The sequence below is a fragment of the Aotus nancymaae genome, unplaced genomic scaffold (assembly GCF_030222135.1).
Source record: "Aotus nancymaae isolate 86718 unplaced genomic scaffold, 86718_ANA_hifiasm-v0.15.2.pri h1tg000029l, whole genome shotgun sequence".
In the NCBI taxonomy this organism is placed as follows: domain Eukaryota; kingdom Metazoa; phylum Chordata; class Mammalia; order Primates; family Aotidae; genus Aotus; species Aotus nancymaae.
This window is the reverse complement of record NW_026988442.1, coordinates 25255998-25281002: the sequence shown is the minus strand read 5'-3', so window position 1 is coordinate 25281002 and position 25005 is coordinate 25255998. Positions and strand designations below refer to the sequence as shown.

Here is a 25005-nt window from a genome sequence, read left to right as displayed (position 1 = left end):
CCTCGGCGGTGGAGGCGAGGCCCGGGAAATCTCGGGGTCTCGGGAGACTGGAGGCTGAGTGGGAGGGGGGCGTGGCCAAGTCGATGAGGCACGACGACTTAAGAAACCGGATGGGGCCGAAAAGATAAAGGCCTAGCCAGCCATCATAGGCGGGACCAGGCAGATGGGCGTGGCCTGGAGAAGGTAGGTGGGGCCAAGAAGAAGGCAGCAGAACCCGTGGATGTGAGGCGTGGCCGAAGAGCACCAGATAGGTGGAGTCAAGGAACTTGCCAATGGATAAGAGTGGAGTCTTGGGCACGGGGTGGAGCTAATGGGATGGGTGGGGTAACTGAAGGCTCTGCGTTTGGTTTAGGATGAGGGGACTAAGAGATAAGGGGCGGAGCTTAGGTGATGGAGGCAAAGTGAACAGACTCCTCTATTAAAAGACCGGGTCTAGGCTGGGCGCGGTGGCTCATGCCTGTAATCCTAGCACTTTGGTGAGGCTGAGGCAAGTGGATCACCTGAGGTGAAGAGTTCAAAACCAGCCTGAACAGCATGGTGAAACCTCGTCTCTACTAAAAATGCAAAAATTAGCCAAGCGTGGTGGTGGGCGCCTGCAATCCCAGCTACTTGGGAGGCTGAGGCAGAAGAATCACTTGAACTCAGGAGGCGGAGGTTGCAGTGAGCCGAGATCATGCCATGGCACTCCAGCCTGGGCTTCAGAGAGAGATTCTATCTCAAAATAAATAAATAAATAAATAAAAGTTAAAAAGACCGAGTCTAGCAACCCCAGGGTGTGGGAGGGGAGGTGGGGCAAGCAAACAAGACTTTTTCTTTTTTTGAGAGGGAGTCTTGCTCTATTGCCCCGGCTAGAGTGCAGTGGCAAGATCTCGGCTCACTGCAATCTCTGCATCTTGAGTTCAAGTGATTCTCCTGCCTGAGCCTCCAGAGTAGCTGGGACTATAGGCTCATGCCACCACGCCCAGCTACTTTTTGTATTTTTAATAGATACGGGGGTTTCACCATGTTGGCCAGGCTGGTCTCAAACTTCTGACCTCAAGTGACCTGCCCGCCTCGGCCTCCCAAAGTGCTGGGATTACAGGCATGAGCTACCTTGCCCAGCAAACAAGCAAACAAGACTTCTAAGCGATGGGGTTAAGCTCATTTTTAACACCTGGATCAGGAAGACCTCATCTCTCCGCCACCCAAGTTCAACTTTGAGCCCCCCAAGTCTAAGTTGGGTACTTGAGGGACAATGGAAGAATTCATTCCACCCACTCTCACTTCTCCAAGCCTGGACTTGAAAGAGGAGCAGACACATTTCCTGTGGTTGGGTGGAGTTCTCTCTACTTGGCCCTGGATCTGACCCTGAGGTCACCTGTAGGGTGAAGGTCACAGAGCTGCAGCTGACATCCTCCGAGCTCGATTTCCAGCCACAGCAGGAACTGATGCTACAAATCACCAATGCCTCCTTGGGGCTACAGTTCCGGAGACAGCTGCTCTACTGGTTCTTGTAAGGACCCAGCACCCTCAGGGGAGTGGAGGGTGGGTCAGGAGGGCCGGAGGTGCTGTGGGGCTGTGGGCAACCCCCTTAGCCTTCCTGAGTTTTAGTTTCTTCATCTGTACAATAGGAACAAGCATACCCACTTCATGAGAGTTAATTGGAGGGTTTGGTAGGATGTATGGAAGGAAGTGAAACCTTACTAAGAGGTATCGTGATGCATGGGGGCACTGAGGACTAATTAAGCTCCTACCTGGAGTGAATATTAACCCCCTTGGCAGCTGTGATGGGGGCTACATCAACGCCTCAGCTGAGGGTGTGTCCATCCGCACTGGTCTGGAGCTCTCCCGGGATCCCGCTGGCCGGATGAAAGTGTCCAATGTCTCCTGCCAGGCTTCTATCTCCAGAATGCATGCAGCCTTCGGTGGAACCTTCAAGTAAGCCCCATCCCCAACCCCAGCTCACCCCTTTTGAGCCCCACAGCTCATCTGCCTAGCGAAATGCGAAGTGCACAGGCTTGGGAATCAGACCAACTGGGTCCAAAGCTCAGCTCTGTCACTTCCTGGCTGTGTGAACTTGGGCAAGTCACTGAAGCTCGGTGCCTTGATATCCTCATTGGTAACATGGGGATAATAGTAAAGCCTATTTTATAAGCTCATTGCCAGCATTGTGTTGGTACATGTAAAAATATGTAGAACAGCACTTGGCATATGATAAGTGCATATTTAAGTGCTGGCCACTTAGATAAGAGTAATTGTGAGGACTAATATGCACAGTTGGCCATGTACTGGATTCTCAATTGGTATCTCTAAATAATTATAACAAAAATAATATATATATATATATATATATATATTTTTTTTTTTTTTTTTGAGATGGAGTCTCACTCTGTTGCCCAGGCTGGAATGCAGTGGCACAATGTTAGCTCACTGCAACCTCTACCTCCTGGGTTCAGGCAATTCTCCTGCCTCAGCCTCCTAAGTAGCTGGGACTACAGGGATGCACCACCATGCCCAGCTACTTTTTTTTGTATTTTTAGTAGAGACAGGGTTTCACCATATTGGCCAGGCTGGTCTCAAACTCCTGACCTCAGATGATCCGCCCGCCTCGGCCTCCCAAAGGGCTGAAATTACAGGTGTGAGCCACTGTGCCTGGCCTATTTTTTAATTTTTCCTGCTGAGAAGGAGATATGGTTCTTGTTCTGGAAGAGGGTGGGGGAAAGAACATGGTGGATTATCACCTGGTGCTAGTACACTGACAGTATTATTTATTCATCAAAGTATATGCCAGGCTCTGAGAATGCAGGAAGGAGCTCAGAGTCCATCTGGAGTAAAAAACACTTGTGGTCAGGGCATGGAGAGAGGGACTAAGAAAATGCTTTGGGGATTCAGAGGAGGGGAATCTGGGAAGACTGCCTGGAAGAGGAAGCATCGAGCTCAGATGGGGAATTACAGGGTAGGAATGCAGAGGGTGGAAGGGACGGATGTGGGGATGCTCAGAGCGGGTTTGAGGCACTGTGGGTGGATTCATTTGGCTGGTGGGAGCAGTGAGTGGGTCGGGAGGTCTTGAGAATCAGGCTGAAGAGGGAATTTGGGCCTGGTTCTTGGAAAACCTTCATGGAGAAGCTGTTATTTAGGCTGAAGCTGAGGACTCCCACTGCCACTATTTCCCTGGTCACTGATTCCTCCTGGACCTGGACCTGGACTGGGGCAGGGGCAGGTTCTGGGCTCACCCAGCCTCTCCTCTCCTCGCAGGAAGGTGTATGAGTTTCTCTCCACGTTCATCACCTCAGGGATGCGCTTCCTCCTCAACCAGCAGGTGTGGGCAGCAGCAGGTTGTGGGGTGGCAAGGGTGGGCATTCTCTCACTTTGAGAAGGCCCTGACTCTGACCCCTACCTCGCAGATCTGCCCCGTACTCTACCATGCAGGGACGGTCCTGCTAAACTCCCTCCTGGACACCATGCCTGGTGAGTTGGTGGGGGGTGAGGCCAGGTGTGCAGCTGTCATGCAGCACCTCAGAGCAGGCCCCTTCCAAGCCCTGCTGTTGAACAGTCCTGGGTTCAAATGTGGCCTCTGGAGCTGACTTGCTGTGTGATTTTGGGTAAGTGCTGTTTTCTCTCTGGGCAAAGTGCTTGTTTACTCACTTGGCTGGCAGTACCTCCTCCTGGGGTTGCTGTGAGGGTTATCTGAGAATAGCTGTCAAGGTCCTCAATATGTGCGTGCTGATAACTGGCATCCCATTAGTCTTCATCACCTAGAACCTAATAGGTGCTCAATTAACATAAATTCCCTTTTTCTAAGCCATGACCTCTGTCTCCTGTGGGGCAAAGATATTGTCCCATCACACCCACACACAGGCATGAGAAGGGAAGGAGGAGGTAGGAGAAACCAAGGGAAAGGAACCTCATCCCTTTTTTTTTTTTTTTTGAGATGGAGTCTTGCTCTGTCACCCAGGCTGGAGTACAGTGGTGTAATCTCGGCTCACTGCAGCCTCCGCCTCCTGGGTTCAAGTAATTCCCCTGCCCCAGCCTCCTGAGTAGCTGGGCTTACAGGCACCTACCACCATGCCTGGCTAATTTTTGTATTTTTAGCAGAGACAGGGTTTCACCATGTTGGACCAGGCTGGTCTCGAACTCCTGACCTCAGGTGATCTGCCCACCTTGGCCTCCCAAAGAGCTGGGATTATAGGCATAGCCACCATGTCTGGCCCCCCATGCCGTCTTGTTTAGTGATTTGATGAAACCTCTGTAGTAGAAGTAGTAATAAGAATAACATTAATGAGCACTTACTGGCCGGGCGCAGTGGCTCAAGCCTGTAATCCCAGCACTTTGGGAGGCCGAAGCGGGTGGATCACGAGGTCAAGAGATCGAGACCATCCTGGTCAACATGATGAAACCCCGTCTCTACTAAAAATACAAAAAATTAGCTGGGCATAGTGGCACGTGCCTGTAATCCCAGCTACTCAGGAGGCTGAGGCAGGAGAATTGCCTGAACGCAGGAGGCGGAGGTTGCGGTGAGCCGAGATCGCACCATTGCACTCCAGCCTGGGTAACAAGAGCCAAACTCCGTCTCAAAAAAAAAATTAAAAAAAATAAAATAAAAAAATAAAAAATAAATAAATAATTTAAAAAATGAGCACTTACTACACACCAGGCCCTAAGTGCTTTCCCATAAAACTAATTTGACGCAGAGATCAAGACCATCCTGGCCAACATGGTGAAACCCCATCTCTACTAAAAATACAAAAATTAGCTTGGCATGGTGGTGCATGCCTGTAGTCCCAGCTACTCGGGAGGCTGAGGCAGGAGAATTGCTTGAACCCGGGAGGCAGAGGTTGCAGTAAGCCGAGATTGTGCCACTGCACTCCAGCCTGGCACCTGGCAATGGAGCAAGACTCTGTCTCAAAAAAAAAAAACAAAAAACTATGACCCTCATGACAACCCTATGAAGGATGGATGTATCATCATTTTATGGGTGGGACTCTGAGCCCAGAGAGGTTAAGCATCTTGTCCCACATCACACAGCTGTGAGTGACTTGAGCCCCTTCCTGCAGTGCGCAGTTCTGTGGATGACCTCGTTGGCATTGACTACTCCCTCATGAAGGATCCTGTGGCTTCCACCAGCAACCTGGACATGGATTTCCGGGTGAGCTGCTTGGGCTGGTGTATAACCTCTGACCTCCTAACGAGACCTCTTTCTCTGCTAGATTGCATGATTTTACTTCCTACAGCACAGTTCTGATGAACCGACTCTCATTACTGAGAATGCTATGGCCACCTATTATTACAGAATTAGGTTCAGTCTCCTGGGTCTGGCATTGGAGCCCTGTTAATCTTACCTGGCCCCACCTTTTTTTTTTTTTTTTTTTTTTTTGAGACTGTGGAGTTTTGCTCTTGTTGCCCAGGTTGGAGTACAATGGTGCGATCTGGGCTCACTGCAACCTCTGCATCCCGGGTTCAAGCAATTCTCCTGCCTCAGCCTCCCGAGTAGCTGGGACTACAGGTGTGCACCACCATGCCCAGCTAATTTTTGTATTTTTAGTAGATACGGGGGTTTCACCATGTTGGACAGGCTGGCATCAAACTCTTGACCTCAGGTGATCCACCCACTTCAGCCTCCCAAAGTGCTGGGATTACAGGTGTTAGCCACTGCATCCTGCCTGGCCCCATCTTTTAAATCTTATCCTGTTTCTTTGGGGTCAATTTCCCCCAAATTGACCCCTCAATTCCCACCTCAGGGCCTTTGCTCATGCATGGCCTTTCCCCAGCTCCCCTGAAGGAGTTGGACACAAATCTCTACGCAAATAATCTCATTTCATCCTCTCACAACTCTGTGACTCAGGTAGTAACATCATTCTAATTTTAGGGATGTGGAGACTGACTTGTAGAGGTGACATCACTTGCCCAAGGCCACATAGCTCTTGTGTAGACACTACCTTTGGTCTCCCAGAGGAGTATAGCAGTTTCAGAGTGCAGACTCGGGAGCTAGAATCAGCTGGGTGCAGTGGTTCATGCCTGTAATCCAATACTTTGGGAGGCCAAGGTGAGAGGATTGCTTGAGCCCAGGAGTTTGAGACCAGTTTGGGCATCATAGTGAGACCCCATCTCTACAGAAAAAGAAAAAGAACACCTGTAAAGTTCAAATCCTAGCTCTGCCACTGACTGGCTGCATGGCCCTAAGCATAACTTTTCAGTGTCTGTGTAATGTGTAATGGAAATAATCTGGTAAGAAAGCATACATTGCTATGCAGATTAGAGTAGATCTACGTAAACAGCTTAGAGAACTTGGCACAGAAGCATGATGAGTCTGCACAGTATATGTAAACAGTAGCTGTCGTTACTGCCTCTAGCTTTCAAGGCCCACTCAGATGTCACCTCTTCTATGAAACCTTTCGTGACCCTCCCGCCTCCAGTCTGACGGGCTCCCCCTACCTTGTAGCAGGTGTCCTCCTTCCAATGCCTTTTAAAAGATGTGCTTGTTGGCCTGGCACAGTGGCTCACGCCTATAATCCCAGTACTTTGGGAGGCCGAGGTGTGTGGATCACGAGGTCAGAAGTTTGAGACCAGTCTGGCCAACATAGTGAAACCCTGTCTCTACTAAAAATACAAAAAATTAGCCAGGTGTGGTGGTATGTGCCTGTAATCCCAGCTACTCGAGAGGCTGAGGCAGGAGAATCATGTGAACCCGGGAGATGGAGGTTGCAGTGAGCCAAAATAGCGTCATTGCACTCCAGCCTGGGTGACAGTGTGAGACTCTCAAAAACCAAATAAACAAACAAACACACAAAAAAAACAAGAGATGTGCTTGTGAGTCCCCCAAGAACAGCAGCTGGGTTTCCGCCATCCCCCCACAATGCCTAGCACAGGGCCAAGAGGTATCTGCTGTCAGTTCAGGTGCCGGCCCAGTCTGCCTCGACCCTGACCCTGAGCGCCCCACCCCAGGGGGCCTTCTTCCCCCTGACAGAAAAGAACTGGAGCCTCCCCAACCTGGCGGTGGAGCCCCAGCTCCAGGAGGAGGAGCGGATGGTGTATGTGGCCTTCTCTGAGTTCTTCTTCGACTCTGCCATGGAGAGCTACTTCCGGGCAGGGGCCCTGCAGCTGTTGCTGGTGGGGGACAAGGTATGCCAGGGCCTGTTTGTGGGATGGGCAAGAGGGGGTCTGTGACAGAGCCCACTCTCTCACTCCTGATTCCCCTGTTCAGGTGCCCCATGACCTGGACATGCTGCTGAGGGCCAGCTACTTTGGGAGCATTGTCCTGCTGGTGAGTGCTGGCGAGGGGCAGGGATAGGGCCACTTGCATGCCAGTGAGACCAGGGAGGGGTCCAGGTGGGGATCCCAGTGGCAGCCACACAGACAGGGGCCTGGTCTCTTGTCTACGGTCAGTCCCCGTCGCCTTGTCATGACCATTCCCATCTGTGAAGGAAGCTGTTCCTTCCTGCTCCTTCTTGCCCTGTCTCCTTCGCAGAGTTGCTGAGGATTAGAAAGAACTCAAGCTTTGCAAGTATGGGGGCTTTAAGAATAATTAACATATCCTTTTTTTTTTTTTTGAGACGGAGTTTCGCTCATTACCCAGGCTGGAGTGCAATGGCGCGATCTCGGCTCACCGCAACCTCTGCCTCCTGGGTTCAGGCAATTCTCCTGCCTCAGCCTCCTGAGTAGCTGGGATTACAGGCACGCACCACCGTGCCCAGCTAATTTTTTGTATTTTTAGTAGAGACGGGGTTTCACCATGTTGACCAGGATGGTCTCGATCTCTTGACCTCGTGATCCACCCGCCTCGGCCTCCCAAAGTGCTGGAATTACAGGCTTGAGCCACCGTGCCCAGCCAATTAACATATTCTTTTGTTTATGGGGGAAGGGAGTGAGAGTTATACATTATTGTTTGAGACAGAGTCTCACTCTGTCGCCCAAGTTGGAATGCAGTGGCACAATCTAGGCTCACTGCAACTTCTGTCTCCGGGGCTCAAGCCATCTTCTTGCTTCGGCCTCGAGTGAGTAGATGAGACCACAGACTCGTGCCACCACGGCCCGCTAATTTTTATATTTTGTTGAGACAGAGTTTTGCCATGTTGCTCAGGCTGGCCTTGAACTCCTAGGCTCAAGTGATTCACCCATCTTGACCTCCCAAAGTGCTGGAATTACAGGTGTGAGCCACGCACCACGCCCAACAGAGTTACACATTTTAGAAGAAATGATTCAGTCATTGTCATCATCAAATTTATGGCTAAGCAATTAAGGGCAGGGTTTCTGTTATCAGACTGCCTGGGCTTCAAGCCCAGTTCTGGAACTGAGTAACTACATAAGCTCTACAAGTTAATTAACATCCCTGTGCCTCAATTTCCCCATCTCGAAAATGGGAATAGGGCTGGGCGTGATGGCTCATGCCTATACTCTGAGCATTTTGAGAGGCCAAGGTGGGAAAACTGTTTGAGCCCAAGAGTTTGAGATCAGCCTGGGCTATACAGTGAGACCCTATCCCTATTGAAAAATAAATTTTTAGTCAGATCTTTTTTGGAGGGGGGACAGAGTCTCACTCTGTCACCCAGGGTGGAGTGCAGTGGCGCAATTTTGGCCCACCGCAACTTCTGCCTGCCAGGTTCAAGCGATTCTTATGCCACGGCACCCAGCCTGAAAAATAAATTAAAAAAAAAATAAACGACAACTATAGAGTCCAGCCCTACAGGGTCCCGTGAGTCCCTCTCTGCTGGTGTGGAATGAGAAACTGTGGAAATAAAAGACACAAGACACAGAGAGAGAGAAAAGAGAGTTTGGGCCCAGGGGGTGCAGAAGCCGGCAGTGGCCCTGAGTCCCTGGACGCTCTGACTTTTATTGAGTACACAGCAGGGGGCAGGGCAGGTAGGCTGAGGTAATGGTGGTCAGTGATAGGGTCAGGTAAATCACGTGTCTTGAAGACAGGGGCCCAAGACTTTGAAGAAGCCAAGGCAAGGAGAAAACCTAAGGCGTCAGCACTTTTTTCATACTTGTAAAGAAATAAGGTCACTAAGATTTATGTTACTATTACTAATTCTTATCTTCAAAGAAAAAGAGGAACCAGGTGCAGAAGCAGAACTTAAAAGTAGCTATGGAATGTGACCATTGAAGCACAGCACCACAGAGAGACAGTTAAGTCCCTGGATGTCTGTGGGTCTCCCTGACAGCCATCAGGCCTGCCACTAGAGCTTGGGAGAGCGAAGTTTTCTCCTCACTCCCCCAAGGAAGGAGACGTCTTGGCCAGGCTAAACAGCGGGCGCTTTCCCAGCGCTGCCGCTGCCGCATAGCCGAGGCACCCTCCAGCAGTCCTTATGCGGGCGTGACAGAGGGCTTAGGGCATCTTGCCTTAGGGTCACCTCTTTTCCAATGCCTCTTCAGTCCCATACTTCATGACCTGAGACTTATTAGTAAGATTAAAGATTATATATGTAAATATTTATGATTACATATAAATAGCTATGTGATTATTTATATATACAGGAATAACTATTTAACTATATCTCTAATTCTTTTCTATATTTATATGAGAACATGCTGAGGCTTCAGACCCTCGCCTTGGCTCTTGCAGGGTTTTCCCCCTGCAAACAACAAAATTGACAGTAATAATACCTGCCTCAAGTGTTTGTTATGAGGTTTAAAGGAGCCAACACATACACAGTGTTTAGAATCATGTTTGGTGAAGATTAGGCAGTTGCATCTTATAGTATTCATACACTGCCTATAGAAGAAAGCATAGCAGTTTAGAGAAAGAAGATATGGCTGGGCACGGTGGCTCACACCTCTAATCCCAACACTCTGGGAGGCTGAAGCTGGCAGATCTCTTGAGCCCAGGAGTTTGAGACCAGCCTGGGTAACATGGCCAAACCCCATCTCTACAAAAAAAAAAAAAAAAAAAGGTACAAAAATAAGCCTGGTGTGGTGGCATGAACCTGTGGTCTCAGCTGCTCAGGAGGCTGATGTGGCAGGATCGCTTGAGCTGAGGATGTTGAGGCTGCAGTGAGCCATGATCATGCCACTGCACTCCAGCCTGATACAGAGACCCCGTATCAAAAAAAAAGGAGAGAGCAACAAGATACAGCAAGGGGGCTGGGCGCGGTGGCTTACACCTGTAATCCCAGCACTTTGAGAGGCCGACGTGGGTGAATCACCCAAAGTCAGGAGTTTGAGACCAGCCTGGCCAACATGGTGAAACCTCATCTCTACTAAAAACACAAAATAGCTAGGTGTGGTGGCAGGCACCTGTAATCCCAGCTACATGGGAGGCTGAGGCGACAGAATCACCTGAACCCGGAGACAGAGTTGCAGTGAGCCGAGATCGCACCACTCCACTCCAGCCTGGGCAACAGAGTGAGACTCTGTATCAAAAAAAAAAAAAGATATGGCCAGGGGCTGAGATACTAATGCAAAAAGGACATCCATGAAGAGTCTGGATTGGAGATGGACCTGAATATTGAGATGTATTTAGGAAGCAGAAGAGAAGAATACATTCCTGTTCCTTTGTGTGGCAAAGGCATTAAGTCTAGATGCGGCTCTGAGGGTTTTGGAAGCCAGAGCTGTCACTGTATTTGCAGTATCTGAGTCCCCAGGTCCCCAGAGGGCAGAAGCTGCACCTGCCTTCCTTCCCCTTCTTCCCTGGGGGCTCTACAGGAAACAGTGGGGACTTGACCCGCCCCTGCTGCCCACCCCCAGAGCCCAGCAGTGATTGACTCCCCGCTGAAGCTGGAGCTGCGTGTTCTGGCCCCACCACGCTGCACCATCAAGCCCGCTGGGACCACCATCTCCGTCACTGCCAGCGTCACCATTGCCCTGGTCCCACCAGACCAACCTGAGGTCCAGCTGTCCAGCATGACTATGGTGCGGATCCCAGAGTGGGGGCTGCTGGCCAGGGGTCAGGGAGAAATGGGCTGTGGGTCACTGATTTTTCGGGTCAGTAACATCCTCCTCCCCATGTTCCTGAAGGATGCCCGTCTCAGCGCCAAGATGGCTCTCCGGGGGAAGGCCCTGCGCACGCAGCTGGACCTGCGCAGGTAGGCAGGCACACCTCCCTGCACCTCAGTGTCTTGGGGACAATCACACCTGTCCACTGGGATGTTGGAGCTAAAATTCAGTCATACCTATAAGCCACTGAGAGCTGGGGTCTGTCTTTGTTAATGCACGCAAAAGTGCTTTGGTAAAGCCTAACTCCTCCGCATTCTCACACATCCCAGAGGCAGGCAGGGCAGGTATTATGAGAGATGAGCAAATGGGTCCACAAGGTTAAATAACATGGCCACAGTCACGCAGCAAAGATCAGAACATGGGTTTTGACAAAAACCTCAGCACAACACAGCTTTGTCACCTTGAGGCCATTTTATCTTTCTTTTTTAAAAATGTTATTCCTTTTTTTTCCCCCCACGAGATGGAGTTTTGCTCTTGTTGCTCAGGCTGAAGTGCAATGGTGAGATCTTGACTTACTGCAACCTCCACCTCCCTGGTTCAGGCAATTCTCCTGTCTCAGCCTCCCAAGTAGCTGGGATTACAGGCGTGCACCACCACACCCAGCTAATTTTTGCATTTTTAGTAGAGACAGGGTTTCACCATGTTGGTCAGGCTGGTCTGGAACTCCTGACCTCAAGTGATCCACCTGCCCTGGCCTCCCAAAGTGCTGGGATTACAGGCGTGAGCCACTGCACTCGGCCTTATTCTTTTATTTTTACTGTATTTATTTATTTTTGAGACAGGGTCTCACTCTGTTGCCCAGGCTGGATTGCAGTGGTGCAGTCATAGCTCACTGCAGCCTTAACCTCCTGGGCTCAAGTGATCCTCTAGCCACAGCCTCCGCCTCCCAAGTAACTGAGACTACATGTGTGCACTACCATGCCTGACTATTTTATATTTTTGTAGAGACAGGGTCTCACTTTGTTGCCCAGGTTGGTCTCCAATTCCTGGGCTCAAGTGATCTTCCCACCTTAGCCTCCCAAAGTGCTGTGATTACAGGCATGAGCCACCATACCCAGCCCATTCCATCTTTCTAGGCCTCATTTTCTCCGTGTGTTTAGTACAGGTAAAAGTAGCATCTGCCTTCTAGGGCTGTGCTGTCCAATATGGTAGATACTAGCCACATGTGACTATTTACATTTAAATTAATTACAATTAAATAGCTTTGGCTGGGTGTCATGGCTCACGCCTGTAATCCCAACACTTTGGGAGGCTGAGGCGGGTGGATCATGAGGTCAGGAGATCGAGACCATCCTGGCTAACATGGTTAAACCCTGTCTCTACTAAAAATACAAAAAATTAGCTGGGCATGGTGGCGCGTGCCTGTAATCCCAGCTACTCAGGAGGCTGAGGCAGGAGAATTGCCTGAACCCAGGAGGCGGAGGTTGCAGTGAGCCGAGATCGCGCCATTGCACTCCAGCCTGGGTAACAAGAGAGAAACTCCGTCTCAAAAAAAAAAAAAAAATTAGCTGGGCATGGTGGCATGTGCCTGTAGTCCCAGCTACTCGGGAGGCTGAGGCAGGAGAATCACTTGAACCCAGGAGGCGGAAGTTGCAGTGAGCCGAGATCACGCCACTGCACTCCAGCCTGGGCGATAAGAGTGAGACTGTGTCTCAATGAAACAAAAAACAAAATAGTTTTCCAGCTGCACTAAGCCACATTTCATTAGCCACATGTGGCTAGTGACTATCGCAGTGGACAGTGCAGATACAAAACATTTCATAGAAAACCCGACTCGACAGTGCTGTTCTAGGACTACAGGAGATAATGTAGGACCCCAGGTTCTAGAGGCAGGTTCTGACACTTCCCAGCTGTGTGACTTCAGGCATACTTAACCTTGCGGGGCCTCATTTTCCTCATCTATAAAGTGCAAATCCTAATAGTGCCTACTCCTTAGGCTTGTTATAAGGACTAAACCAGTTGGTACTGTATTTTAAAATATTTTACTAATATTAACTTTTTAAACATGTTGGCTGGGCGCAGGGGCTCACACCTGTAATCTCAACACTTTGGGAGACTGAGGTGGGTAGATCACTTGAGGCCAGTTCAATACCAGCCTGAGCTACAAAGTGAGATCCTGTCTCTACAAAAAAATTTAAAAGTTGCCGGGCGTGGTGGCTCATGCCTGTAATCCCAGCACTTTGGGATGCCGAGGTGGGCAGATCACCTGAGGTCAGGAGTTCGAGACCAGCCTGGCCAACCCCGTCTCTACTAAAAGTACAAAAAATTAGCTGGGTGTGGTTGTGGGCACCTGTAATCCCAGCTACTCATGAGGCTGAGGCAGGAGAATCGAGGCGGAGATTGCAGTGAGTCGAGATCGTGCCACTGACCCAGCCTGGGTGACAGAGTGAAACTCCATCTCAAAAACAGAAAAAAAAAAAAAAGAAAAGAAAAAAGAAAATTTAAAAGTTAGCCTGTCATGGTGATGCATGCCTGTGGTCCCAGGTACCTGGGAACCTGAGGTGGGAGGCTGACCTGAGCCCTGGAGGTCAAAGCCGCAGCGAGCTGAAATTGCACCACTACCTTCCAGCCTGGGCAATACAGTGAGACCCTGCCTCAAAAAAAAAAAAAAAAAAAAAAAAAGAAAGAAAGAAAGAAAGAAAAGAAAAGAAAAAGAAAATAAATATGCTTAGTGTCTGACAGGAACTAAGCAATCTGAGTTTTGTTAAATAAATAACACCTGCAAAGCTACCAGCAGAAGTGTGGAACATTAGAAGTGCTCAATAAATAAACAGTAGCAGACTTGGAGAAAAGGATACCCAAGAGGGAGCAGTGACTGGCCCGGGGACACCTGGAAAGTTGTAGCACCTGGAAAGGTGCCTAGGTGGGGCATCTGAGCCTGCAACTCATGCACCTCTGGCAGGTAGGCCTGGTGGCCTGAGGAAGGGGAGCTTCCAGGCTTCATGCCCACAGGGCTTTCTCTCCCACAGGTTTCGAATCTATTCCAACCAGTCTGCACTGGAATCGCTGGCTGTGAGTGGGGAAGGGTGGGTGGGCTGGGCTGGAGTCAAGGTGGGCAGGTAAAGGCAAGCCCACCCCCCAATCGCTGCCCTGTTTCCCCCTCCCCTCCCAGCTGATCCCACTACAGGCCCCTCTGAAGACCTTGCTGCAGATTGGGGTGATGCCCATGCTCAATGGTAAGGCTGGGGAGTGAGGACAGAGGAAAGAAGGAGGGCTGAGCTGGGCAGACCCAGACTGAGCCGGGTGCTCCCACCCACAGAGCGGACCTGGCGTGGGGTGCAGATCCCACTACCTGAGGGCATCAACTTTGTGCGTGAGGTGGTGAAGAACCATGCGGTGAGTGGGAGGTGGGATGGGGAAGGAGGGCAGGGCCTTCCCCTCTCTCTATAGCTCCCCAGTGCCCTCCACCAACTGACCCCAGCTCCTCCCTTACCAGTCCCCAGCTCCCATTTTAATCTTAAGACTCCTAAAAGCCTTTGCACACACTGTAACTTCTCCTTGGAGCACTCTTCTCCTATCCCAATACCTACTAATCTTTCAGGTCTTAGCTCAGAGGTCACCTCCTCCAAGAAGCCCTCCTTGATACCCATAGTCTATAGTCCTAAAGCCTCATTTTAGCACCTTGACAAGGAATTATCCATTAGATTGAGCCCCTGAAGGACAAAGACTCTGTGTCTTTCATCTTTAAACTGGCCTCAGTAACTGAATGAATAAATGAGACTCCCCTCTCTGTCCCCTGCACAGGGCTTCCTCACCATTGGGGCTGATCTCCACTTTGCCAAAGGGCTGCGAGAAGTGATTGAGAAGAACCGACCTGCTGATGTCAAGGCATCCACTGTCCCCCCATCCTCCACAGCAGCCATCTGAGTCCTCGAACCCCAACTGGCAGCTGTCATTCAGGACTCCAACCCCTCTTCCCCCACATTCGTATCCTATAGTGGCCCCTCTAACCCCAGTGCCACAGAGAAGATGAGGTTTGAAGCTGTACCCAATTTAATTCCATAATCAGTGAATCCATCAATTATAGTCCATCCACCACATCCCTGTGGGCTGTCCTGAGCTCTGTTGGGTTCCTGGGATGGGATCAGTGCATCATAAAGGGCATTCTTTAGGCAGAGAGGGGGCCAGGCCACCCCATTCAGGAACTACTGCAGGAATGAAGTGCTAACCTGCCCCCAGGCTGTCTATGGGAGTCCCAGAGGCAGAACCTGCCCTGCAGGGGCACTTTGCTTACAAGAGGACTCTCCTGGCAGGAGAGGCTAGGAGAGGCTAGGAGGAGCTGCAGCAGGCCGTGGGGAAGCTGGTTGCCATGGTCATCAGTATGGCTGCTTGTTCAGGAAGCGGGAGAACATGGTAAAGGCAGCGAGGGGCTTGTCAGTGGGGACCATGTGTCCGGCGCCCTGAGGAGCAACGTTTGTGAGATCCTGACCCCCATTCCCTCCTCCTCATATAACTGCTCACCCGCGGGGGCTTCCTTCATCCCAAGCCCTTTATTCTTCCCAGAACCCTCCCCACCCCTCTTCAAAAAAATCTTGCCCATACAGGGGCTGGATGGTGACCCATGACCCAGCATAAAAGGCAGCCGGAGGGAAAGGACGGGTGGGCCCTGCTCCTTCGCCTCTGGCCCAGTTATCTCTCAGCTGGCTCGGGCCCTACCTTGATAGTGAGAAAGGCAATGTGGGAGAACTCCTTCACGAAGCCGGCAATCTGCTCCCCGCTGTCCCCATACTTCACTAACCAGGGCCGGCGCTGCACCTCCATCTGCCCCACCAGGAAAGACATCAGCCTACGGCAGCTGCATCCTTGCTCACAGCTGCCAGCAAGACCTCGGGGTTGGGAATTCCTCCACTTGCCCTCTGTGGACCACAGCCAGGCAACCAGCCGGCCACTCCCAGGCATACCCACCCTCAACCTCCACAGCAGCCCCTATCCCAGGGCCAGGAATCTCTGCCTTACCTTCTGGTTGAGGGAATCCACAAACCACTCATCTCCCATGAAATTGCAGGCCATGTCTACATCTCCATTATATAACAGGATCTGGTATTTCTAAAGCAGGATGGGGTAAAAATGAGGGGTGGAAGAAGCCCAGGCCCCAGCTCTTCCCTAGTTGGAGGCCTACTCCTCAGGGAGTTCAAGGGGATGAGCTAGATAGCACGAACCAGGGAATTCTCATGGTTTCTGATGACTTACTGCATGTCCAGTGTTCTGCTAAATGTTTTACCTTTGAAGGTAGATATCATCATTATCCCCATTTTACAGATGGGCAACCTGAGGTTCATGATATTTAAGAAATTTGCCCAAGATTATGTGGCTAGTAAGGGACTCGCACCCAGGCCATGTGACTCCAGAGCCCATGCTGTTAACCACTGTGCTGGACAGAACCTACTCCTAACTTGGCCCTGCCAGTGCCTCCTACACGAACTTGGACAAGGTCTCCTCCCACCCTGGACCTCTGTTGGCCTGTTTTTGGCATGAATGAAGCTCTTCTCACCCTTAAGGCTCTTTGGCTGGTGCACACCTTCTATAGCAGGGTGGCATGGGCGGGGACAAACCCAGGTTCAAATCCTGACTCCACAAATCACAAGACCCTGGGCTTTGCCTTTTAGAGTTTCAGCTTCCCCCGTCCTGACGGGAAGTCTAAAGGGGCATCCAGCTTGCTGTGCCACTCTGGGGTCCTAAGGCTGCTGGTGGATCCAGCTGTGCTGTCCCCACTCACCTGTGAGCTAAGCAGCTTCAGATACTGGGAGTTCATGCTTCGGTAGAGACGGCGGTACTGTAGGTTTACCAGGAAGCTGCCAGGAACACGAGCAGGCCCCAGGAAGACCAGGTAGGGGCAAAAAGTAGTCAACAGATCAAACCTCCTCTCCTATCTCCAAGCTTCAACCCAGGAGGCAGACAGCTGGGCTCCACTCCCCTTTTTGGGGGGTCACCCTCTCTAGGACTGCCCTGGATGATGGGCTGGGATTCAGAGAGCCTCAACTCACCCCCATTTAGAAATGTACCAGGACATGTTCCGGTTGTTACGAGGACTGGGATGCAACTGGCATTTAGTGTCTAGGGGCCAGCAGGTGTGAGAGTCACAGCATATAACAGGGGAGAGTGTGGCCACTGAACAATCAAAATGGACCTGAGCAGCCCCTGCTGGGACTAGTGTCACCCTTTTACTTGTTGGAGGTCACAGGAAATTGGACATGGAAGTAATAGTTTGTTGTTGTTGTTTTTTGAGACAGAGTTTCACTCTTGTTGCCCAGGCTGGAGTGCAGTGGCACGATCTCGGCTCACTGCAACCTCCACCTCCCAGGTTCAAGTGATTCTCCTGCCTCAGCCTCCCGAATAGCTGGCATTACAGGCAGCCACCACCACACCCCGCTAATTTTTGTATTTTTAGTAGAGACAGGGTTTCACCATGTTGGTTAGGCTGGTCTTGAACTCCTGACCTCAGGTGATCCGCCTGCCTCAGCCCCCTAAAGTGCTGGGATTACAGGCGTGAGAAACTGCACCCAGCTGGAAGTAATATTGTTAATGACCAATGTGATGGCCAGGTGTGGGGGCTCATGCCTGTAATCTCAGCACTTTGGGAGGCCAAGGAGAGAGGACTGCTTGAGACAGAAGATCCCTGGGAACGTGCCGACACCCTTAAGCCACCCAAGTCACGGGTGGCCATGGAGCCTCACTTGCACATGTCCCATTGGGGCAGCTGCTCCGGGATGTGGAGGGCCTTCCGCACGTACGGGTTGTTGAGGTAGGTGGACGCAGCTGTGGTGTTGGTGCAGGGGGGGTCCATGCGCACTTGATTCCCTGAACGCAGCAGTGCCTGGAGGGCACCGACAGAGGGTCAGAGCCTCTGCTCCCTGCCTCTCCCCCGACCCTCACTTCACCAGGAGGAAGCCCATGCCCTTGCACACCTGATGCCACGTCCGCTTGATTGGCAGGAGAGTGAAGATGTTGCCCAAATCCTGGACCACAAGAGTGTCCTTCTCATACCTGCATGTGAGGTTGGGGGATGAGTGTGGAGCCTCCAGATGGGGCTGGGGTGGGCCCCAGGGGCACCTGGCAGCACCTACCTAAAATGGCTCGGCACCCCTCCAGCACATGGGGCATAGAGGTTGTAGATGTTGAGGCCGGAGTTGCCCACGATGCGGGACACTTCCTGAAGCTGCAATACACACCAAGCCACCATGCTTTCCAGATCCCCGGTCCCTCCACGACCCACCAAGTTGTCCCAAGATGTATTGCTCTTGTATTTCACCTCTTCACCCTTCACCCACTTTTTTTTAGGGAAACTGAGGCTCAGTGGCAGGAATCTTCCCAGACCTGGGTCCAAATCCTAGTGTCACTGTCTCCTAACACTGTGACTTCAGACAGTGATTTCAAATTCATGTGGGTAGTATGATCTTTCAGGGGGAATCTTGAAGCTTAAATAATCTACACAGACACAGTTCAGCACAATGCCTGTCACAGTGCAGGTGTTCCATAAACGTGAAGGAGTCCTATCTCCCTCATGGAGGTTATGGGATTTGCCACCATAGGAGGTGTGGGTGGTGGGAATACACACTTAGACACATGTCCCAGGGAACGCTAAATTGCTTAAAGGTGCAAGACAAGAAAGCAATGAGGGATGGAGAACAAGGAGTCCCCAAGGAGGGAATGTGGTCCTGTTCTCAGGATTAGGGATGGCAGCGCTGATGCAAAGTGACGGCAGAACCTCACATTGGTCACGCATTCCGGGTCTTTGTTGTCATAGAAGTTACACTTGTTTTGAGAGCAGCAGTGGGTCTGGAGAGAAGACCAGAGTCTGCAGGAGATGAGAGGAAAACTACATCAGCCTCTGGTGGGAAGAGGAAGGCAGAGGAGGCGAGCATATCCCCCACCTCCCACCAACCTCCCTGACCCTAGGGGACTAGGAAAGATATCACGGGGTGTGGTCTGTACATCACCTAAGCTAGCTCCCAAAGAGGTGCCCCAGGGTCATACAAACAGGCCTCCTTAGTTCCTTTAAAATCTGATCTCTGAGGGCCGGGCGCGGTGGCTCAAGCCTGTAATCCCAGCACTTTGGGAGGCCGAGGCGGTCAAGAGATTGAGACCATCCCGGTCAACATGGTGAAACCCCGTCTCTACTAAAAATACAAAAAATTAGCTGGGCATGGTGGCGCGTGCCTGTAATCCCAGCTACTCAGGAGGCTGAGGCAGGAGAATTGCCTGAACTCAGGAGGCGGAGGTTGCGGTGAGCCGAGATCGCGCCATTGCACTCCAGCCTGGGTAACAAGAGCGAAACTCCGTCTCAAAAAAAAAAAAAAATCTGATCTCTGGCTGGGCATTGTGGCTCATGCCTGTAATCCCAGCACTTTGGGAAGCCAAGGTGGGCAGATCACTTGAGGCCAGGAGTTCGAGTCCAGCCTGGCCAACATGGCAAAACCCCATCTCTACTAAAAATACAAAAAATTAGGCAGGCGTGGTGGTGCGAGCAGTGGTAGTCCCAACTGCTTAGGGAGGCTGAGGCACGAGAATCACTTGAACCTGGGAGGTGTAGATTTCAGTGAGCCAAGATCGTGCCACTGCACTCCAGCCTGGGTGACAGAGTAAGACTCTGTCTCAAAAAAAAAAAAAAAGAAAGAAAGAAAGTAAAAGAAAATCTGATCTCTATTCTTTGATCTTTCGGCACTACTAAGTTCTTTCTGCAACCCACTTGCTGCTCATAAGCCTGGGATGGGCCTGGCATATCATGTGCCTGGAGGACAGACCCAAGATCATGTAACCTGCCCCACCCTAGAGATTGCCCAACTGCCCTATCCCATACCTGTTCCCCAGAAGGCCATGGTAGTAGGCAAAGTAGACCAGGGAGTTGTCATTCTGCTCATAGGAGGAGAGTCCATTGCCCACAGCCAGCCCCTGTGAAAAATCCAGGGTGCTCAGCTCAGGTGGAGGACGAGGAGGAGGAGCCTCCCTCACCTAACACCCAGACCTTCAGCAATCCGGAAGCTGAAACCCAGGATGGTTTGTGGGGGTGGGTGGGGGTGGGAGGCCACTCAATGCAAAGGACAGAGCTGGCAGCCTGACAGGTGAGTTTCCTGCTATGGGAGGCACACAGACAGACCTAGGGCAGCCGCGGCAGGGAGGTTATGCAGGAAACTGGGTTGGATGGGGATGCTGACCACTCTGACCTTGCTAACTGCAAGGCCACGGTCACAAGGTGCCTCCCTTCCCTCCTGCAGCCGCCCTGCACCTGAAGGTTCATGCTGGGGTCCTGCATGACCAGCACGGCCAGGGTGGGGATGTAGATGCCAGCATAGCTCTCTCCGGTCAGGAAAAGTTTGTTGTTCTTGTACTCCGGAAAGAGGCGAAAGAAATCTTGAAGGGCCTCAAAGTTGCTCTGGGCGACCTGGGGATGGGAAAGCAAGACAGAACGTAATCAGGAAGCTTTGGTATCTGGACTGGAAAGAACCTCAGCGATAATGACATCAATCCACCCTGTCTGTGTAAGAGGAAGTGACTTGGCCACTATACCACATAGGACAGAGCTAAAAGTGGACTCCAAGGCCATGCTCTATTTCTCTCAGCATCAGGCCATGTATGGAGGACCGGGAAGCCTGGGGCAGGTGGGCAGGCACAGGACTCACCTCAGTGTCATTGGTTGCATAAACTTTCTCATCAGAGTAGGAGAAGCCCACTCCAGCTGGGGACTCCAGGTATAACACATTGGCAATCTAAGGGGAGGGAAAAATGAGCTAACCGCCACCCCATCCAAGTGCCCAGACACCCCCACAGGACCCACAGCTCCAGCTATACCAGGTTCCAAGAATAGGGGTTGTACTCCAGGGTGACACCATCTGGCTGGATCTGAGGAGGAAGAGATGGTTGAGTAAGTCCCATGGTGGAGGGAAAGGGCCACTATGACAGGCACTTTACATGTGGGCAAAACCCCTCAGAGGTACAGGCAGCAAAGCCAAAGGCACAGAGGAAAATCTCGATGCTCAGGAGCAAGGAAAACTTTTTGGAAAATCACAAAGTCCCTTCCTCCCTTTCCCCAGCCTTTTGCTTTGGAAACTGTGCTTTCCTGCTGCTGTCCGCTCACCAGGAAGGGGCCATGCTCTGTGAGGAGCCCATCTAGGGAGCTGCAGCCGGGACCCCCATTGAGCCAAAGCACCACAGGGCTGTTCTCGGGATCCTTCTGGGACTCCACAAACCTGGGAGGGGTGTCAGGGCAGGGTTGGCACAGGTGGAGGGGCCCTTTCCAGCCCTTCGGGCTCCCAGGCATCCTCAGGGGTCTGCAGAACTACCCCCACCCCTCCTCCATCATCTCTCCTCCCAATCCCGCCCAGAGACAGGGCGGCAGACCAGTAGTGGAGGTGCTTGGAGCCGGAGCCTTTGAGGTAGCCGGAGAACTGGCGGAAAGATGGCTGTTTGGCCAGCCCGGGAAGGAACTGGATCTCGTCCTGGTCGGGGGCTGCCTCGCTTAGGGGCGCCCAAGACACAAGCAGCAGCAGCAGGAACAGCGGCGGCGGCGAGGCTCGGATCATCTGCGGGAGGCAGCAGAGGGGCTGTGGACTCGCTTCTCAGCGCTTCTGCGCAGCAGTCCCCGGGAAGGAGCTGGCGGTGCCTCCGCAAGGGAAGCCTCGGCCCCAGCGCCAGCTCCCACCCGCGAGCCTCCTCCACCGCGCACCGATCCCGGGCTCGGGGAACCCCTCCAGCCTCCGGTGCCAGCTCACCTCTGCTCCCCCGCGTCCTTCCTCTCCTGGAGGCGCCCGGGGACTGGGAGTCATGTGTACTCCGAGTCACGTGAGCTCCGGCGCCACGTGACAGTCTTCCTCCGGCCCCTACTTTGGTGCCTACGGGCCTGGGGGGCGGTGGCGGTCAATGCCGGGTCAAGGTCTGCGGGCCTCGCGGGTCGTAGCCCGGTCGCACGCGATCAGATGATCCTGGTGTGGACGGCCAAGTTCTAGGCGGGATGGCTGAGCGAGCGGCGCTAGGACCCCTGGGCAGAAGCTCGGGGAAGGCAGCCACGGGGGAAATGCCTTACAAGGTCCCCTTGCGGTCACCGTCCGAGCCCGGCGCCCAAAATAGCCCCGGGCGCCCGCTGGCCTGCCTCATGGCTGGAAGATGGCTGCCGCCTCCGAGCCCGTGGATTCGGGTGCATTCTGGGGACCGGTGCGCCCGGAGCCCCCTCCCACCCGCTTCCATCGGGTGCACGGTGCCAACATCCGCGTGGACCCCTCTGGGACGCGGGCCACACGCGTGGAGAGCTTCGCCCACGGCGTGTGTTTCAGCCGCGAGCCGCTGGCCCCGGGACAGGTCTTCCTGGTCGAGATCGAGGAGAAAGAGCTGGGCTGGTGCGGACATCTGCGTCTCGGCCTGACTGCGCTGGACCCCGCCAGACTGGCTGCCGTGCCCGAGTTTTCTCTGCCCGACCTGGTCAACCTGGGCCACACCTGGGTCTTCGCCATCACGCGCCACCACAACCGCGTGCCCCGGGAGGACAGCCCGGAGGCGGAGGCGGAGGCAGCGGCCCCTAGCCGACCTCCGGCCCTCCTGGTGGAACCATATCTGTGCATTGAGCAGTTTCGCATTCCCCGGGACCGCCTGGTGGGCCGGAGCCGGCCAGGGCTCTACAGCCACCTCTTGGACCAGCTCTATGAGCTGAACGTGCTGCCTCCGACCGCGCGCCGTAGCCGCCTGGGCATCCTCTTCTGCCCGCGCCCGGATGGCACGGCCGACATGCACATTGTCATCAACGGCGAGGACATGGGCCCGAGCGCGCGGGGGCTGCCAGCTGCGCAGCCCCTCTACGCAGTGGTGGACGTGTTTGCTTCCACCAAGAGCGTGCGCCTTGTCCAGCTCGAGTATGGCTGTAGGTATCCCTGGGCAGCGACCCCTCCTGGCTCAGTGTGGGGACAGGAATCTGCTAGGGCTCCCTAGCCAACTTGCTAGGCCTTGGTCTGTCCGGCACTAGTTTAAGAGGGGGAGAATCGGCCAGGCGCGGTGGCTCAAGCCTGTAATTCCAGCACGTTGGGAGGCTGAGGTGGGCGGATCACCTGAGGTCAGGGGTTCCAGACCAGCTTTGCCAACACGGTGAAACCCTGTTTCTGTTTAATATACAAAAATTAGCGAGGCGTGGTGGCAGGTGCCTGTACAGGAGGCTGAAGTAGGAGAATCGCTTGAACCCGGGGAGCCAGAGGTTGCAGTGGGCCTAGATCACACCACTGCACTCCAGCCTGGGGAGCAGAACAAGGCTCCGTCTCAAAAAAAAAAAAAAAAAGGAGTGGGAGAATCTAGCTTCAAGTTGCACGTATACTTGTGCTCTTGCACAAGCCCCTACCTGGCTTTGGGCCTTGGTACCCATCTTGGCTGATTAAGATGTCCTACAAGTTCTCTTTTAGTTTTGACAGTGTTACCTGTATTCACTTAGGTCAGGGATTCTAAACCAATTTTAGATATTAGGGGCCTCTTTGAGAATTGTTTGCCCTTTTCTTACAAACATGTTTGGCTGGGCATGGTGGCACACACCTGTAATCCCAGCGCTTTGGGAGGCTGAGGCAGGAGAATGCTTGAACCTTGAGGTGGAGGTTGCAGTGAGTCAGGATCTCACCAGTGATCACTTGAGGTCAGGAGTTCGAGATCAGCCTGGCCAACATGGTGAAACCCCCTCTCTACTAAAAATACAAACATTAGCTGGGCGTGGTGATGTGCACCTGTAATCGCAGCTACTCGGGAGGCTGAGGCAGGCAAATCACTTGAACCTGGAGGTGGAGGTTGCAGTGAGCCAGGATCTCACCAGTGCACTCCAGCCTAGGCAACAGAGCGAGACTCTGTCTCAAAAAAGAAAGAAAGAAACATGATCAAGGCTAGGCAACAAAGTGAGACCCCATCTCTACAAAAAATTAAATAATTATCTGGGTATGGTGGCATATGCCTGTAGTCCCAGCTATTTGGGAGGCTAAGGCAGGAGAATCACTTGAGCCCAAGAATTGAAAACTGCAGTGAGCTATGACCACTGCACTTCAGCCTGGGTAACAGAGCAAGACCCTCTCTCTCTCTCTTTTTTTTTTTTGGTCTGAGATGTCTTGCTCTGTCACCCAGGCTGGAGTGCAGTAGTTGTGCAATCTCAGCTCACTGCAACCTCTACTTCCTGAGTTCAAGCAATTCTTCTGACTCAGCCTCCCAAGTAGCTGAGATTATAGGCATGTGTCACCATGCCTGGCTAATTTTTGCATTCTTAGTAGAGACAGGGTTTCACCATGTTGACCAGGCTGGTCTTGAACTCTTGACCTCGTGATCCGCCTGCCTCATCCTCTCAAAGTGCTGGGATTACAGTCATAAGCAACTGCACCCAGGCCAACCCTCCCTCTTTAAATAAAAAAAATAAAAATAAAAAAAAAACAAAGAAAGAAAGAAACATGCTCATAGACTTGGGCATATTGGCTTAGAGGCATCACAAAGCCCAGACTGAGAGCTTCTTAATGCTGAGGTATGGTTCACTATAGCCCTGGTAAGAATTTTAGTTATACCTCTGATCACATTTCATGAATTCAATGAACCAGAACCCTCTCTGTGCCAGGGCTGTGCTGGAGGCTGCAGTTGCACAGGCAAATCAGACACTACCCCTGTCCCCAGAAGCTGCTAAGTGAACTGGGAAGGGATTGTGCTAAGTGCTATGGTATACACAGGGCTGCAGCACTGTAATAGCTCTTGGGAAGACGTGCTTCTCTCAGCCCCATGAAGCAGGCTGGGCCCAGAGAGCAGTAAGGACTTGCCCACATTTAATGGCAAAGTGGGGACCAAGACCTAGATCTTCTGTGTCTTGGCCTCAGACCCACCTTCCAGTTCAGTTTGCCTTTCACAGCTTTCTTCCCACAGTGCCGTCCCTGCAAACTCTGTGCCGCCTAGTGATACAGCGGAGCCTGGTGCACCGGCTGGCCATTGATGGGCTCCACCTGCCCAAAGAACTTAAGGATTTCTGCAAATATGAGTGAAGACCTGCAGCGCACTGGAGCAGGACTGCATCCTGGGGCCCCAGACCTGTCGCTGGCTGGTCTGAAGTTGGCCACGCTGCTGCCAGGCAGGACCAGAAATAAACAGCTGATGCTGACATCTTGATCACTG

At 52.3% G+C, this 25005-nt stretch overlaps 3 protein-coding genes across 7 annotated transcripts in view; 2 read left to right on the top strand and 1 right to left on the bottom strand.

Moving 5' to 3' along the window:
* The window catches only part of PLTP (phospholipid transfer protein), a 28443-nt gene extending 13495 nt beyond the window's left edge, over window positions 1–14948 (top strand). For 3 of the 4 annotated variants that reach the window (XM_012467307.3, XM_012467306.3, XM_012467305.2), the window contains 13 exons: window positions 1364–1492; window positions 1762–1917; window positions 3235–3298; window positions 3384–3447; window positions 5034–5125; window positions 6922–7098; window positions 7181–7240; window positions 10660–10824; window positions 10930–10997; window positions 13878–13920; window positions 14021–14084; window positions 14168–14244; window positions 14653–14948. In XM_012467307.3, the coding sequence (XP_012322730.1) occupies window positions 1364–1492; window positions 1762–1917; window positions 3235–3298; window positions 3384–3447; window positions 5034–5125; window positions 6922–7098; window positions 7181–7240; window positions 10660–10824; window positions 10930–10997; window positions 13878–13920; window positions 14021–14084; window positions 14168–14244; window positions 14653–14775 (1282 nt within the window). In that variant the 3' untranslated portion in view covers window positions 14776–14948. Of the gene's footprint in view, window positions 1–84; window positions 184–1363; window positions 1493–1761; window positions 1918–3234; window positions 3299–3383; window positions 3448–5033; window positions 5126–6921; window positions 7099–7180; window positions 7241–10659; window positions 10825–10929; window positions 10998–13877; window positions 13921–14020; window positions 14085–14167; window positions 14245–14652 lie in introns of those variants that run through there. The other variant, XM_064382476.1, reaches the window with a different exon arrangement.
* Window positions 14879–21717, bottom strand: CTSA (cathepsin A). The gene is made up of 15 exons (XM_012467309.2): window positions 21615–21717; window positions 21244–21425; window positions 20981–21092; window positions 20695–20745; window positions 20526–20612; window positions 20132–20287; window positions 19706–19797; window positions 18619–18703; window positions 17973–18064; window positions 17814–17892; window positions 17583–17722; window positions 16625–16700; window positions 15865–15954; window positions 15565–15669; window positions 14879–15308 (listed from the first exon to the last, which is right to left on the bottom strand). The coding sequence occupies exons 1-15, from the start codon at window positions 21666–21668 to the stop codon at window positions 15225–15227; spliced, it is 1485 nt and encodes a 494-aa protein (XP_012322732.2). The 5' UTR covers window positions 21669–21717; the 3' UTR covers window positions 14879–15224.
* A 49-nt stretch (window positions 21718–21766) lies between these two features.
* Window positions 21767–25002, top strand: NEURL2 (neuralized E3 ubiquitin protein ligase 2). 2 transcript variants are annotated; one of them, XM_012467318.2, is made up of 2 exons: window positions 21767–22753; window positions 24760–25002. In XM_012467318.2, exons 1-2 carry the CDS (start codon window positions 22006–22008, stop codon window positions 24873–24875), a joined length of 864 nt encoding a protein of 287 aa, XP_012322741.2. In that variant the 5' UTR covers window positions 21767–22005; the 3' UTR covers window positions 24876–25002. The 2 variants fall into 2 exon arrangements, with proteins under 2 accessions (XP_012322741.2, XP_012322742.2); XM_012467319.2 differs by having other exon boundaries at window positions 24746–25002.
* The last annotated feature ends 3 nt before the right edge of the window (window positions 25003–25005 follow it).